The following is a 14,574-nucleotide window of genomic DNA, read 5'->3' on the forward strand; positions in this document are numbered from 1 at the left end:
GAGCGCCCGCCGGGCCAAGAGGGCGCGCCGTCGCCCTGACAACGCTCGCGGGGCCACGCACGCGCAGAGCAAGGGGCCGGGGCGACGTCACTACTGAGCGCCGGAAGTGGCCTCACTACGCGCCGGGAGGAGACGGCCCGGCTGCCTCCCGGTTGGCGAGCTTCCGACCCACCTCTCCGCCACTGGTCCCCGTTCCCGGCGGGACTGCGCGAAGGACCGAGACCTGGGTTCCACCTCGGCCGCAGTGCAGCTCCTCCCCCAGTCCGCGCGTGGAATTACAGACATTCAGCAAACAAACGATGCCTGAGGGCCAGACGTCCCAGGTGTTGGGAGTCCTTGGCGGTGGACCGTGTCTCCCCTCACCGGGCAGTTTTCTCCCACTCTCACCCCTCGCGCTCTCCACCTTCTGCCAACCCAGCTCTTTTCTTATGTGGGGTTCTCCGCACTGTGGCTTAAGCAGCCTTCTTCCTGAGCCGCAAGCCGTTCCCCCTGACCACCCGGCCCAGGTGTGCCCTGAACCTTGCCACACCCCGCTTCTGTCCAGCCCCATCACATAAGGCTACTTCGGGGGCACCAGCCCCTCTGAAGTGGGTGGGAGAGCAATAAAGGGAAAGCAACGTGGCCATACCAAACACACTTGTATCACACTTGCATCGGGACAAGCACAAAACGTCACACCCGCCTTGGGTTTATCTGCCCCCGACTCTAAGCCTCCGCCTGCACCTCCCTGAGGAATCCCCGCTCCTGTCCTCTGGGAGGTCTGCCTGTGGGTGGGAATCAGCTGACCTGACTCACCAGGTCCTCAGGTGAGAACAGGTGGTTGGCACGCTGGGACCACTCCCCACGGATGCTCCTCTTTTATCCCACAGAGAGGGGAGCAGGAAGTGACTGTGAACGAGAACTGTCCTTGAGACCCCAGCGGATCCCCCTTCACCCCAGCTTCACAGCTTGCAAGGGCCCTCACTGCAAAACTGACCCTCAGACTCTGAGCCAGATCCTTCTGGAAGAAAATATTAGTCTACTGTCCCCCCATCACATCACCTCCACGACTCTCAGGGCCCACAACTGATGGATAGTGTGAATTTCATGACACTCTTTCACATGCCCTAGTACTGGGCAAACCTGGGGCGATGTTCCCACCTTCCGGAAAGATGCCTCCCCCGCCCCCACTGCCCATGTCTGTATTTCAGCAGCAGGGCTTCTTCCAGCTGGGGCGAAGCCCAGTGAGGCTCAGAACACCTGAAGCAGGACCAATGTGTCTGCTTCCCCCTGCGGAGGCCCAGTCAGGATAGGGCTGTGTTCCATGCCGGCGCCGCCACCCCACCTTGCCCAGCCAGCAGAAAGCCCCAGGAGCCAGGAAGGCCTCAGCAGACCTCAGGGCAGGGGACCCCAGAGGAAGGAGGAGGTGTAGGGGTGTGCTGGAATGGGGAAGGGAGCCTGGACATAGGACCTGGGCAATGAGGACTTCTGACCACCTGTGCCTGCTCCCTCCTGTGAGCCGCCTGGGGTACCCAGATCTGCAGGAATAATTTCCCCAGGGCCCTCAGCTCTACGGGGCCTTTGCCGCCTACACCCCTCCTGATTCCTGGGGCACTTCAGAACCAGAGACTCTCTCCCCCACTACCTGCCCGGGTTCCCACCCTGGGGCCTCCCAGGCCAGGAGCTCTCCCAGGGATCCCCTGAACCTTTATTGAGCTCCCAGTGGACAGGGCCATCAGAGCCATAGGCGGAAAGGCACTAGGTGCGGGGTGGGGACGGCGAGCGAGAGGGACGCCCCGCAGGGACTCAACCTCCAAAAAGGAAAGACATCTGAGACTCGGTCTGCGCACAGCTCACTCCAGGCCCCACCGCCGCAGCCGGGCTGGTGCTCTCGCTCCGGGGGCGCTCTACCGAGCTGTATGCCAGGCACGGGTTCCAGGTCGTCCAGCCTGCGGAACAGAGACGTGGGCACTGGCGGCGGTGGGGGGAGGGGGACGGGGAGTGAATGCAGGCGGGGCTGCCGAGGGCGTGGGCTCCGACTTCCCGGCACCCAAGGAAACGCGGAGTGTCACAAGGAGGCCCGCTCTAGATCGCGGGAGGCTGCGGCAGCCCGCACTGCGGGACCCAGCGTTGCCTGGAGCCCACAGCCCCGCCCTCGCGCCGGCCCCGCATCCTGCGGCACCGGGTGGTGGGGGCACCGGCAGCCCGCGCTCCGCTCGCCTCCGAGTCTGGGTCTCTGGTGGGGCCCGCCTGGCCTCGTGTGAAGCGTGGATGGGCTCCTCGTGCAGGCTGTCCCCACCCCGTCTCAGCCGTCCTGGCCCCTGCGGTCCTTTCCTGGCTGGGCCGCAGCCGCCTCACCCCTCACCCTGAACCCACCCTCCCATCCCCTCCACGGCAACGCCCAGCGCTCCGGGAGCGCGCTTCCCGGGTCATCCCAGGAATCTTAATGACCTGCTCTGTCCCTCCCAGGGTCACTGCCTGCCACTGCCGCGTTCCCAGTGTGCTTGGCCAGGCTCCAGCCCCTTACACAGGTGGGGGGTAGGGGCCTGGTGGCAGTGAGCTGCTTCTTTCTTAGCTGTGCCGACTCCTGCACAGCGGGAAGCCCCTTTCTAGGCTCCCAGTCGTTGGTCACAGCTCACCATTGGGGACAGGGTGTCCACTCCAACTGTGGACCCCCAGGACCTGCCCAGACCTCGCCCAAGGCAACCTCACCCAGCTCCATCTAACAGGGTATCCGTGAGGAGGGTGTCATGCCACCCGGAGTTTCTGACTGTCAAGATGTTCTTGTGTGTCCCCGCCCCCCAGCTTCCTGGGTGCCAGAGAGGGGATGCGGATGGAGTGCCGGGCCCCACCCACCCTCCTTCTGCTTTTTCTCCCCAGAATGCACACTTCCTGCTCTCTCAGGCTGACCTCTGTCCTACGCGAGTCCGGGGCCCAGGCGACACCACTGTTCTCCTAGCCCAGTGTTTCTTGTTTTGGTTGTTGCTAAATAACTGAAAATGTGAAGAAATCGCACCAGCCGTGACTCGTCCATCCTACCCGGCCACAGGCTGTGACGGCTCCAGATCACGGCCTCGAGGTAGGAGGGTGCAGTGTGCCATACCGTCTTTATCTGCCTGGCACCTGCCTGGCACCTCTGCCTCAGACCGAGTTCCCAGGGCTGCACGGCCGCTCCCCCCACATTCTCTCAAGTGGCAGCCAAGACCTTCTAGAAAAGTAAACCAGGGCTGGTCACATCCCTGCTGGAAACCCACAGTGAGGTCACCCTGCTGATGAGGCTGCCACCTCCTGACGTTGGCCTGGAGCCTGCCTGCTGGAGAGAGAGATGAGAAGCAACGGGACTGCAGGCAGCACGGAGCTTTGCCTGGGGACGGGGAGAAGCCGGCTGAGCTGGAGGACGGCCAGCCCAGCAGCGTCGGCCACACAGCGCATCCAGACGTGCACATGCGAACGCAAACATGCACAGTACGAGCGTGCACACACGGTGTGCACAACACACCACACAGAACGTAAGCATGAATATGCATACGTGTGAACATACATGTGTGCAAACAACATGCATATATATGCACACATGCGGACACGTGAACACACACTCAGCAAGGATGCCTGTCACTCCAGTCAACAGTTCCAGGGGCTGGACCAAGGCTGGGAGCCCCTCGCTGAGCTGGCTGGGCGCCCACCACCTCAGAGCCCCTCAGCCAGCACCTCTCTCAGGCCTGTCCCCTAGGCCCCCAGCATGAGGAGCGAACCAGCTTCAGAGACCCCAGGCAGACGCTGGAGGAGGCCAGACCCCTGGATGGCCTGTGCCTGCCTGTGTCTGGCCCAGGGTACCCAGCAGTTGGGGACTTCTGCTTGCACAAGATGTTTCCTGCTCGAATTGTTCTTTCCAGTTAAAGCAGCTACAACGTGCCAGCACACAGCACAGGAAATCACCTTCCCAGAGCTGGCACCAGGCCTGGCAAAGACCTCATGGGAAGAGCACCTGGCTTGGAGGCTGAAAGACTGACTGAGTAAGGCAGAGCTTTCAGGGTGTCTCAGGCCAGCCAGCCCTGCTGTGGGATCGCGTGTCATGGGTTAAGGGCCAGGCAGTGGCACGTGGAGGAGGATCCCCCACTGCCATGCACCAGACATTGGTGGCACATGACCCAGGACAGTAAGAGCATCAAGGATCCTGTGACGGGCCTGGATATTGTCACTTGGCTCTAGGTTTTCTAAATAACTTTGAGATACAACTCACGTTCCATACAATTCACCCACTTAAAGTGTAAAACTCCATGGGCTTTAACATTTGTGCATCTAACGACTGACGTTAGAACATTTCATCACCCCCAAAGAAACTGTGTTCCCATCAGCTGTCACTCCCCCCGCCCCCAGTTCCTGGCATCTGCCCCTTTACTTCCTGTCCCTATGAATTTGCCCCTTTTGAACATCTGCATGTGAATCTTGTGACCCCTCTTTGGAGTTGGGTCCTTCCGCCCGGGATGGTGTTTTCAGGTTCACCGGCACCGCATGCGGTTCAGAATTTCATTCCTCTACTGGTCACCTGCGGATTGGCCCCCCACCCCCACCCCCGTTAAACTGCGCATTGGTTTGTGGCCCACTGGGGTGTTTCCACATTCGGCTGTTAGGAACACTGCTGCACGAACGTCCATGTGCAGGCTCTGCGCGGACGTGTTTTCACGTCTCTTGAGCACACACCCAGGGGCGGACTGGATGAGGCGCGTGGTAACGCTGCGGTCCACAGCGGCTGCCGGTTCACCGCGCCCCAGAGTGGGTCTCCCTGCCTCCCCACGTCGCCAGCTGGCGGCTCTCTCCCCTGGTCATCCAGGCGGGTGTGAAGCGGCCGTGTTTGAGTTGCACCTTTCCATGTGCCTGTCGGCCGTTGGTACATTTCCTTTGGAGAAGAGCCCGCTCAGCCCTCCGCGGCGGCGCGCGGGGCTTGAGACAGGAACAGCGGAGAAGGCGGGCGGTGGGCGGGCGGCGGCCGGCGGGCGGAGGCGGGGGCGCTCGCGGGGGCGTTTCCGGGAGTGTTGGGCGGTTGCGTGCTGCATCCGTCGGTTTCACTTTTGGGTCTGGGCACCAGCAGACTGTGTGCTCCCTCCGTTGCTCCCGGGCACAGCCAGCGCGAACCCGGCCCAAAGTGGCCTCGCCTCACTTCGTGGGCCTGGAGCCTGGGCGCCACTGTCACGGTGAGCCGCGCCCCGCATGCCAGGGGCGCCCGTTGCCCCGTTCCCGCTGGGTGTGTGTGGGGGTGCTGACTCTCTGGGAATTGACCTGGTCCCAGGACCCTCCCAGGACTCCCCATAATCCCAGACCCGCCCTGGGAAAGCCCTGGGCCTCTGGGAAGGCGGTCCCCTCGCCAGCAGACGGGCGAGGTTTGGGCTCGGCTGCCGCGTGGGCACCTTGCCTCTGATTTCAGACCGGCGCTGAGGCACGGAGGCTTCTACTGGGGTGGCACTGGCGGTTCCTGTCTCCTGCATCCGGGGCAGGCCAGCTTTGACATACGGTCCCTGAAGCCCCAGCCTTGGACAAGTGGCTCCTGAAACTCCTGGCACAGAGAGCCCGGTGAGCTGGGGACACTGGCTGGGTCTCGCTGTGGGCTCCGCTGCCCAGTACCCAGGAGGTGGCAGCTCCTGCTCCTTTCCCCACCCTCTGGACACTGCGGCCAGGGAGGCAGCTGCTACAGCCCATAGAGCATCAGCCTGGGAGTCACCCCAAGGCCCTTGCCTCGCCCTGCCCCCACTCAGTGGCCGCCCTAAGCCTCTTTGGGCTGACAAAGTGGTAGAAGCCTCCGTGGGTGGCCTAGGACTGCCTGCCCTCATCACTGACCTCGAGTAGCCACCGAGTCATGACTTTGGGGTATCAGGAGTCACGGGGTGTCTGTGCCAGGCTTCTCTTGGGCTCTGTGTGGGCGCTCTGTGGGCACTCGGGCGGTTCACAGATGGCGTGAACAGCCTGAGTCCCGCGGAGGTTTATGAACGACGTCCCAGCCTGGAGGCACTCGCGGGCCCTTGGAGGAATGGACTAGTGGGTGGCGGGGTGGACACTATTTCTTTCTGTATTGGGTCACGATCAGGGCGGGAGCTCTCTGCCAATCAGGGCACCTCGGGACTGGCCACGCAGGGTTGCTTTGGAGGGAAAGACCTCCCCATCACTGGAAGCATCCAAGTACTGACCATTCCTCCATCTCCATCCCTGAGGGCGCAATGCCTGACCCCCATGTGCCCTCCTCAGGAGCATGGCGTCGGCCTTCGAGGGGGTGGTCAGGAGCGTGGTCCGGGAGCTGGACCGCAGCAGAGAGCTCATCCCGGTGGACAGCCTGCGGACCTCCACCAGCTACCAGCCCTACTGCCTTGTGGGCAGGAAGCCCTCCAGCTCATGGTTCTGGAGACCCCGCTACACGTGTGTCAACCTGTCCATCAAGGACATCCTGGAGCCCGATGCCCCGGAACCAGGTACCCCACCTGGCTCTGAGGCGGCGCCCCAGCCGGGAGGGGAGCAGATGCAGCCGGCCTGCTGCCTGCTCTGTGCCTCTGTGCGCTCTGCTTCCACAGGGCGAGGCCTGTCAAAGCCCCTCTGCCTGGTGGCACAGGCGCGGCCGGCGCCATGGGGCTTCCGCTCTGGTCTCGTTCCAGCTGTCGAATGCGTTGGCCCCTTCCACTTCCACGACACCATGGACGGGCAGCTGCAGGGCAGCGTGGAGCTGGCGGCCCCGGGACAGGGGAAGTTAGCAGGAGGAGCCATGGTGTCTGGCAGCTCTAGTGCCTCCATGAATGTGTGCACACTGCGTGTGGCCCCCAACACCTGGGTGGCCCTGCTCCAAGAGAGGTGAGCCCTGGGGAGGGGGTTCTGCTGACCTCGAGTAGCCACCGAGTCATGACTTTGGGGGATCAGGAGTCATGGGGTGTCTGTGCCAGGCTGAGGGTCAGCACAGCAGGAGGAAGGTTCGGGAGGCAGGGGTAAGCTGGGACTGGTGCAGGGGAAGGGGCTGCAGAGGGCAGGTGCCTGCATCCTGAGGATCAGGGCTGCCAGCCAGGGCCCAGGGGGTCTGGGTCAGACTGAGCCACAGGCCGCTGAGAGACTGGGCTGCTGGGTGGAGTGGACACGGAGACACCTCAGAGTTGTAACTTGGATCCAGGGAGTGGAGGGAGAGAGCAGCCAGGTGAGCCACCGGCTGAGGGGGTGGGCGCCTCCAGGGGCCGCAGGTATCCACTTGTCCTTCTTCCTTCCCCCACCTCTGCACCCCCACACAAATACTGTCGGGAGCACCTAGGGAGAAAGTGAAGGCCACCCCATGCCTGGGCATCCACAGAGGTCCTGGTTGCCTCGGCTGCGTCACCCGCTTGGCGCACTATTCGACGGCACAGAGGCCTAGGTCCGGTGGAGGAGAGCCGGTCCCGGTGGGAGGAGGCCGGAGAGGGCCAGCGTGCCCCTCTGTGAGCCTTTGGCCCACCCGTCACCTGTTGCAGGCGCCTGCGGCAGCCCGAACACAAAGTCCTACAGCAGCTGCGGAGGCGTGGAGACGACGTGTTCGTGGTGACTGAGGTGCTACAGACACAGACGGAGATGGAGGTCACCCGGACCCACAAGCAGGAGGGCTCAGGCCAGTTTGCGCTGCCCGGAGCCATATGCTTGCAGGTGTGTGGTGAGGGCCGTGCCAAGGGCCGGGTCGGGGGCCAAGAGGGCAGTGTCCCCAGGCAGAGCCCGGCACCAGCCCACGCCCGGCCCCTCAACCCGGAGCCCGGCCCTGAGCCCAGATCTCCTTCTCAGGGCAAGGGCCAGGGCCACCTGAGCCGGAAGAAGACGGTCACCATCCCCTCGGGCAGTATCCTGGCCTTTCGGGTGGCCCAGCTGGTTATTGACCCTGACTGGGGTGAGCAGGATCAGGGGGACTCTTGGGGAAGACATAGGGAGGCCTAGGAAGAGCCTCTGGCTGGTTGGAAGTGCTGAGGGCATCTGGCTGCACAGCTGTGTCGGGGGTACCAAGGGTCCTGGGCTCTGGCGTGTGGGATGCTGTGGGAACTGTGCGGGAGAGCCCCAGCAGGTGAGAGAAAGGCTGGGAGCTCCAGCCAAGTGACCTGTCTCCCCGCCTCTGCTCCCACCTGGCCACTAGACATCCTCCTCATCCCAAATAAGAAGCAGAGGACCTTCGCGCCACCCCAGGCAGGTGAGCTGACGCACACCCCCGCCCCTGTCCAGCCGGGCAAGGGGACGCTCAGGCAGCTGAGGCCTTCTGCACGGCGCAGTGCGGCCCTGGACTGCCAGGGCTTATGCCCGCCCAGCTGCCCGCCCAGCTGCCCGCCCAGGGAAAGTGAGAGCCCAGTCCCGCCAAGTGCCCAGCTCACCACAGGGCTCGGGAGCCAGGGGAGGTTGATAAATGAGCGACACAAAGGGAAGGCGGGTCCCTGAGTTTTTGAGGAGCCTTACACCTGGGACGGGAGCAAGGGTGGGGACTTGCCCTCACGGGACAGCACGGTGCAGTCCCAGACGCCCGAGGGCTGGGAATGCGTGCGCACGAGGGGGACATGGCAACAGGCTGACACCATTGTGGCCCAGCCTTGCCCCCGCCCTGGCCGGCAGTGTGGGGGCAGGGTGAGGGCTCAGGGAAGGCCTCAGCCGTCTGGCTGGGGGACCCACACCCCGCACTGAGGAGCCCTGCCCCGCCAGGCAGCACGCGGGAGTCCTCCAGCTTCTCCGTGATGAAGGACCTCTATGACCGCCTCAAGTTCCTGTCAGGTCAGTACCTTCGTAACCATCCCTGGGACCCCCAGTGGGTCCTCCTTCCTGCCCAGGGCTCTCCAAAGCCCTGTGGGTACCCAGACAATGCCAGTCTTGTCCCCACAGACGGGCCCACTGAGAACTGCCTGGTGCCCACCGAAGACTTCCAGGGCCTGCAGGCGGAGGTAAAGGCCTGGGCCAGCGCCCTGGAGAACGGGTCCGCGACGCTGTGTGGGCAGCTGCTGGGGGGCCTGGGGCAGGTGCTGCGGGATGAGCCGGCCTTGCAGGCCCTGGAGGAGTCGGTGAGCAGGCCCCACGGGGGTGGGGGCTGGGGGGCCACGGGGTCTGTGCCCGCCAACCAGGCTCACTGCCTGCCCGTGTCCCTAGCTGGAACAGGGCCTGTGCTCCGGGCGGGCGGAGCCTCTGCACGGTCCGGCGGGCGCTGTCCTCGAGTGCCTGGTGCTCCACTGCAGGACGCCGGTAGAGGAGTTGGCCAGGCCCGTCTTCTACCTGCTGGAAGCGCTGGCTGGTGAGGGGTCCTAGGGGAGGTGGGGGGGAATAGGATGGGGCTCCCCCAGCTGGCCTTTCGGAGCCACTGCCGCACGGTCTGTCCGCAGCCCTGAGTGAGACCCAGCACATGCTGCTGGCCGAAGTGCTGGAGACCGGGGCCCTGCCGGAGTCGGTCGAGCTGGTGAGAGGGCCTGTGTGCTGGGAGGAGGGACTTGGTCTGTGGGGTTGCCCAGCTGCATCTGGGAGGGGCCAGTGTGGGCGGGCACTGGATGCTTGGGGTCCCGCTGACGCCCTCCTGCCCTGTCCTGGCAGGTGGAGACCCTTCTGGAGCAGAGCACCCCATGGCAGGAGCGGGAGGCCATATCCCTGTCACCCAGGCTCCTGGGGAGCAACTGGGGCTCCGAGGCGCCCGCCTGGGTCCTGCTGGAGGAGTGTGGCCTAAAGCTGCAGGTGGGTGCCCCCCAGGTGTGCTGGGAGCCAGAAGCCCAGGGCCCCACGTGTGCACTCTACGCCTGCCTGGCCCTACTGCTGAAGCTGAGCCAGCTGCGCTAGCCTGCAGACCCGCGCATGGGGGTGTCCGTGCCCACCGAGCTGCCCGCCGGGGAAGGGCGAACGCAGCCCTGCCAAGTGCCCAGCTCACCACAGGGCTCGGGAACCAGGGAACTCAATAAATAAGACACAGAATGCGAAGATGGATCACCGAATTTTTGAGGTACCTTAGACCTGGGACAGAGGGGAGGGATGGGGATTTGTCCCTCATAGGATAGGGAGGGACCTGGGGGCCGAGAGCAGGCGTTTCTTAAGAGTGCTCAGGAGAACCTGCCCTGTGCTTGGACCTGGTCGCTCTGGAGTAACCTGCCATGTGGCTGGAGCCCTGGCCCCTGCCCAGAGTGCTGGCCTGTGGGACTGCGCAGAGCTGCAGGGTGGTCTGTCTGCCTCGAGGAGCCACGGGGGCTGCAGAGGGAGTCCAGGGCCTGTGTGGCTGACCGGCACACGGACCCTGTACCCAGGGGCGGCTTGAGGCTTGAGCCCTGGAAAAGCAGTGGCCCGTGAGTGGCTGGTCTTCCGTCCACGTCGCATCCAAAGGCACCTGCTCAGAGAAGTGGCTCCGGAGAGGCCTCCGCGCTGAGTGGCAGCAGGCAGCGTCCAGGGCCCCGCCGCGAGGGAGAGGCGGCTGGTCGGGGTGCCGAAGGGCCGGCAGGGTTTCCTCATCTCCGGGAGCTGGAGCGGCCAACCGGGAAAGGTCTGCCTTTCCGCAGTGGGAGGGTGCCGCTCACCCCTCATCACGGCACTGTACGAGCACGCAGCTTTACAACTCGCTGAAGAGAAGGGACAGTGGGTTCAGCTGTGGCTGGGACACCAACCCCCCACAGAAATCCAGGATCCCAGCCCAACAGTGAAATTAACATTAGAACAGAAGACAGTGCCCCCTAAACGCCCCAGACGCAGTTACAGAAACTCCCTCGAAATCGACTCCCACACAGTGAGAGCTTGAGGATTCTCAGGCCTCTTTGTCCCTCCGGGGCCCGTGGTCCTGTCTGGGAAGCCTCGTGAGGGTGACTGGACAGGCAGAAGCCAGGTGAGTGGGACCAGAGCAGCCCAGGTCTCAACAACCAGCGAGTACAGACACACTGCCTCTGGGGCCGAGAGCGCCCTCAGCCTCAGCGCCAGGGGGAAAGGCAGTCCTGGTCAGCCCTGCCCAACCCCCATTTTCAGGGGCCGACAGTTGGCCCTCAGGTCCTAGGCCCCCGCAGGTCCTAAGGTCCCCAGTGACATACCCCATGTGGAGTATTTGAGCATCAGATCAAAGCAGGAGGGCCATACCAGGGAAGGAGGTGTGCTGAGCTCCTGGCCTCGGCAGATGGTGGACCTGGGCAGCACTGATGCTTGCGGGGGGCCAGGGCCATGGCACTGCCATCGGGGGGCAGGGATGGCCTCTGATGAACCAGGCCACTGCTCCACCTGAGGCCTCCTGGGGCCCCCAGCAGAGAAGTCCTTGAGAAGGGTCACATTTCCAGTGCCCAGTGGGTCTGGCCCTCAAGCCACTCAGGCTCTGTGTGAGCTGCAACCTGGCAGGCAGGGCGTCCAGCAGCTGCCAGCTACTTGGCAGGGAACACGGCAAGGAGGGGGACACATGACCAGGAGCGGCCAGCCGCGTGGTGCGAAACAGCCTGCTACTGGGTGGGGTGTGTGGCCCAGGCCCTCCAGAAGGGGGGCGAGAGAAGGGGGTGCTACCTGTCTGAGCCCCCATCTGAGGCGGGCTCTCCTTTCCCACGTGTGTCACTGTGGGGTTTGCCGCTGGCCTGTCCAGCTGTTCCCTGAGGTGGGGAGAGGCGTGTGTTTGGTCGGAGAAGTGGGCATGAATGCTCACCCTGGGTCTGACCCCTAGACTTCAAGGACGGGGGGCTGCCACGGAGGGGGTTCCTGCATCTCCTGTTGAGCCCAGCCAGGCCCAGCCTGAGTCGGGGGGCTACAAAGGGGCCCCTCACAGACCCCAACTGTAGGATGGAAATGGAGCCCTGCCCGGGGGCCCCGTGACAGGGGAGTGGCTTGAGGACCCCAAAGACCAGCACAGATGTCCAGGACGCAGCCGTTGCCTCCTTTCCTCCCCTCGCCTTCTCCTTCAGGGGGGTCCTAGGGCCTCCTGGCCTGTCCAGCATGCGCCCCGATACCTTTCATGTAGTTCAATCTCATCTGGCATTGGCTTCGTAGGATCCAGACTAGCACACCAGACTGGGACCCCGCACTGCCCTGGGGTGACCTCCGAGGCCCGACGCCTCCCCTGTCAGCCCCCACCCTGTCAGCCTGGCGTGCCTGACCCAGCCACACGCCCGCGCCCTGAACCCGCCTGACCTCTAACTCCGCGCCCATGACCCTCACTCCCGCCCACAGGCTGCCTTACCTACAGCCTCTAGTGCCTAGTGCATCAGAGCCACGTCCTTAGCCCGGCCCCAGGCCCCAGACAGACGCTGGAGCCCTTCATCCCCGTGTGTTTACTTCAGACACTTTCCACAGCAGGCAGCCAGGACCCCAGGCCTGCCCCAAGGTGTCCCCAGTCTGGAGGGACTGCCCTCAGCCCTCCAAGAGTCAAGGCCTGAGGCAGCAGCTGGGGCGGGATCCTGAAGGGCAGGAGAACGTTTCAAGGTGGGTCTTCTGGGTGGAGGGGGCTCAGCCACAGCCTGGGGAGCCTCCAGGGGGCCCTCCCCCCTGTACATCATCATGCCTGCGTCCTTCAGGCCCGGCATGAGGGCTGGCTCTGGTGCGGATGCAGATGCTGCCCCCTGACACCTAATCCTGGGCCTGTGGTGTCCAGTGGAGAGGCCAGAGGACACTGTCTGGAGAAGGATCTGCTGGCATCTGATGCAATGAACAGGAGCGAGGGGGTGATCTGGACCGCTGCCAGGCTGGGGGCAGCGGGTGTGGACAGGAGGGGAGGTCGATGGCTTTTGAGCAGACAGGATCTGGCCAGGAAGCTCAGGATCTGGCCAGAACATCAAGCCAGGACATGGACCGGCTGGGAGTGGGGCACCTGATGGGGAGGGCCGCTTGGGGTGGCGGGAGGTGGGCTGCTGGGTGGCGGGGAGGGCTGCTGGGTGGTGGCAGGGCCAGACAGGCAGGGAGCCGGGGCCAGGGCGAGCGGCGGCCCAGGAAGCAGGCAGCCTAACATGGCAGCAGCTCACAGGGCTATGCCAGCTTCACAGTATCCCCCACCAGACCCTGGCTTGGAAGGTTGGGGCGGCAGGGCACACTCCGGGGGCCTGGGAGAGCGACAGGCCTGAGGGGGCCCCAGGGGGCGGGCCCGGCATCCAGAGCCAGGCCAGGGTGCCCCTCGTGTGCAGTGTGCCAGGACTGGCCAGACAGGGCTGGGCCCAGCCCCCACCCAGAGGATGGGCGCCAGGTCGGACTCAGCCGGGTCCGGAGAAGCCCCAGCGGCCAGCGAGGCTCCGACGTTGGAAGGGGCTGGCTGGGTAGACAGGCGGAGGCCGGGCGGGGCGGGCGCGGCGCAGGCATGGGAGGGGCAGGCGCAGGCCCCGCCCACGGCCCTGCGCCCGGGCCAGCTGCGTCACCTGCTGGGAGGATACTTGCGAAGCGGCGACCACAGCAGGCTCGGGGTCACTCTGCAGCTGCCCCAGGTCTACGGGGACGGGGGTGCAGCTCAGGCAGGGCGGGAGGTCTCAGGACTGCCAAGCGCCCGGGGACCCCTGGCCCTCCCCCCCCCATCCACTCCACCCCGAGCATCCACGGCCTCTCCGGGTCCCCACACCCTGGTGACTTGGGTCCTCACCAGAGAACAGGGAGTCCAGCAGGTCCTGGTTGACGTGGCTGGGGCTGGTATGATGCACAAGGAAGCCTGGACCAAGGTAAACATGTGTGTGCTGGCCCCACGCCCCCAGCAGGGAGAGGCTGGCCCAGCTCCCAGAGCTCTGGGGACAGGCACACTGTGACACCTGGACTGCCTCACCGATGAGCACTATGGCTGCCCGGCGCAGGGGGCCCTGTGGGCTCTGCAGGTAGCCCTGGGTCTGGCTCAGGAAGCTGGGCACATGGCTTGGGTACCACTGAACCTGAGGACAGAAGAGCTCATGGCAGGACACGGGGGCCAATCCCATAGGGAGAGGAGGTGGCAGAGGTGAGCCTAGGGGCTAGGGTCCCTCAGGAGCCCTCAGAGCAAGGGGCCAGGACCTGAGGTCTTAGACCTTGGCTGGGAGGGCCGTGGAGACTCAGTTTCGGAGGAGCGGCCCCGGTGTGTACTGGACCAAGTGGGCAGCTGACCACACCCCATCGCTGACACTGTCCTCCCCTACTGACCAGTCGGTGGCAGACGCGGCTTAGGGCCTCGGGGCTGTCATAGTGGGCCACAGTGACAATCTCCTCTAGAAGACTCCAGCTCAGGGCTTGGTCACAGCGGGCCAGGGTCCACTCTGAGCTCTGGTACAGGAGAAGGGAGCTGCATCAGAGGTCCAGAAAGTGGCGGAGGTGGCCCGGGAAGTGGCCAGCGTGAGGGATGGAGACGCCCAGGGCAGAAGGCCTGGGAGCATGGGAGCCCAGGATGCCTGCATCCGAGGTCCTTGGGGAAGTCCCTGGCGAGGCAGTGGGGGGAGGGCGGGTGGGGTTGGATGGGGACACTGGTGGGACAGTCTTGGCGGGCGGCTGACCTCAGCTGCGTCCAGGCTGGGATCGTGCAGGCGCAGCAGCAGCGGCACGAGACTCTTCAGCACTAGCTTCCGCAGGGGACCGCGGAGCCCCACGCGGAGCCCGCGCCGGCCCTGCCGCACCAGCGTCCCCAGGAGCCCTATGGCGGAGGCGCGGACGGAGTCCCGAGCCTGCGTGGGAGGGCGTGGTCAGGGGGCACCGGGGCGAGAG

At 64.8% G+C, this 14,574-nt stretch overlaps 2 protein-coding genes across 4 annotated transcripts in view; one reads left to right on the forward strand and one right to left on the reverse strand.

Annotated features, from left to right (window-relative positions):
* The first annotated feature begins 5,014 nt into the window (after positions 1 to 5,014).
* On the forward strand, positions 5,015 to 9,900 carry GSDMD (gasdermin D). Of its 3 annotated transcripts, none has more exons than XM_039845983.1 (11): positions 5,015 to 5,171; positions 6,217 to 6,437; positions 6,618 to 6,810; positions 7,452 to 7,620; positions 7,753 to 7,855; positions 8,096 to 8,149; positions 8,650 to 8,718; positions 8,827 to 9,002; positions 9,088 to 9,229; positions 9,318 to 9,391; positions 9,523 to 9,900. In XM_039845983.1, the coding sequence occupies exons 2-11, from the start codon at positions 6,221 to 6,223 to the stop codon at positions 9,760 to 9,762; spliced, it is 1,437 nt and encodes a 478-aa protein (XP_039701917.1). In that variant the 5' UTR covers positions 5,015 to 5,171; positions 6,217 to 6,220; the 3' UTR covers positions 9,763 to 9,900. The 3 variants fall into 3 exon arrangements, with proteins under 3 accessions (XP_039701917.1, XP_039701918.1, XP_039701919.1); XM_039845984.1 differs by having other exon boundaries at positions 5,024 to 5,171; positions 6,183 to 6,437; XM_039845985.1 differs by lacking the exon at positions 5,015 to 5,171 and adding an exon at positions 5,204 to 5,547.
* A 2,879-nt stretch (positions 9,901 to 12,779) lies between these two features.
* Positions 12,780 to 14,574, reverse strand: part of MROH6 (maestro heat like repeat family member 6) — a 6,666-nt gene continuing 4,871 nt past the window's right edge. Inside the window, exons 8-12 of the mRNA XM_039845986.1 lie at positions 14,367 to 14,534; positions 14,020 to 14,139; positions 13,673 to 13,775; positions 13,496 to 13,561; positions 12,780 to 13,345 (exon numbers count right to left, since the gene is read on the reverse strand). Of these exons, the coding sequence (XP_039701920.1) occupies positions 13,116 to 13,345; positions 13,496 to 13,561; positions 13,673 to 13,775; positions 14,020 to 14,139; positions 14,367 to 14,534 (687 nt within the window). The 3' untranslated portion in view covers positions 12,780 to 13,115. The remainder of the gene's footprint in view (positions 13,346 to 13,495; positions 13,562 to 13,672; positions 13,776 to 14,019; positions 14,140 to 14,366; positions 14,535 to 14,574) is intronic.

The sequence above is a fragment of the Pteropus medius genome, unplaced genomic scaffold (assembly GCF_902729225.1).
Source record: "Pteropus medius unplaced genomic scaffold, Ma_sr-lr_union100, whole genome shotgun sequence".
Classification (NCBI taxonomy): Eukaryota; Metazoa; Chordata; class Mammalia; order Chiroptera; family Pteropodidae; genus Pteropus; species Pteropus medius.

Excerpts from the sequence above, each read along its gene's own strand:
- GSDMD (XM_039845983.1), top strand. The coding sequence starts at position 6,221 with ATGGCGTCGGCCTTCGAGGGGGTGGTCAGGAGCGTGGTCCGGGAGCTG. Across the intron at positions 6,811-7,451 it reads GTGGCCCTGCTCCAAGAGAG|GCGCCTGCGGCAGCCCGAAC; the intron begins GTGAGCCCTGGG and ends CACCTGTTGCAG. Across the intron at positions 8,719-8,826 it reads CCGCCTCAAGTTCCTGTCAG|ACGGGCCCACTGAGAACTGC; the intron begins GTCAGTACCTTC and ends TTGTCCCCACAG.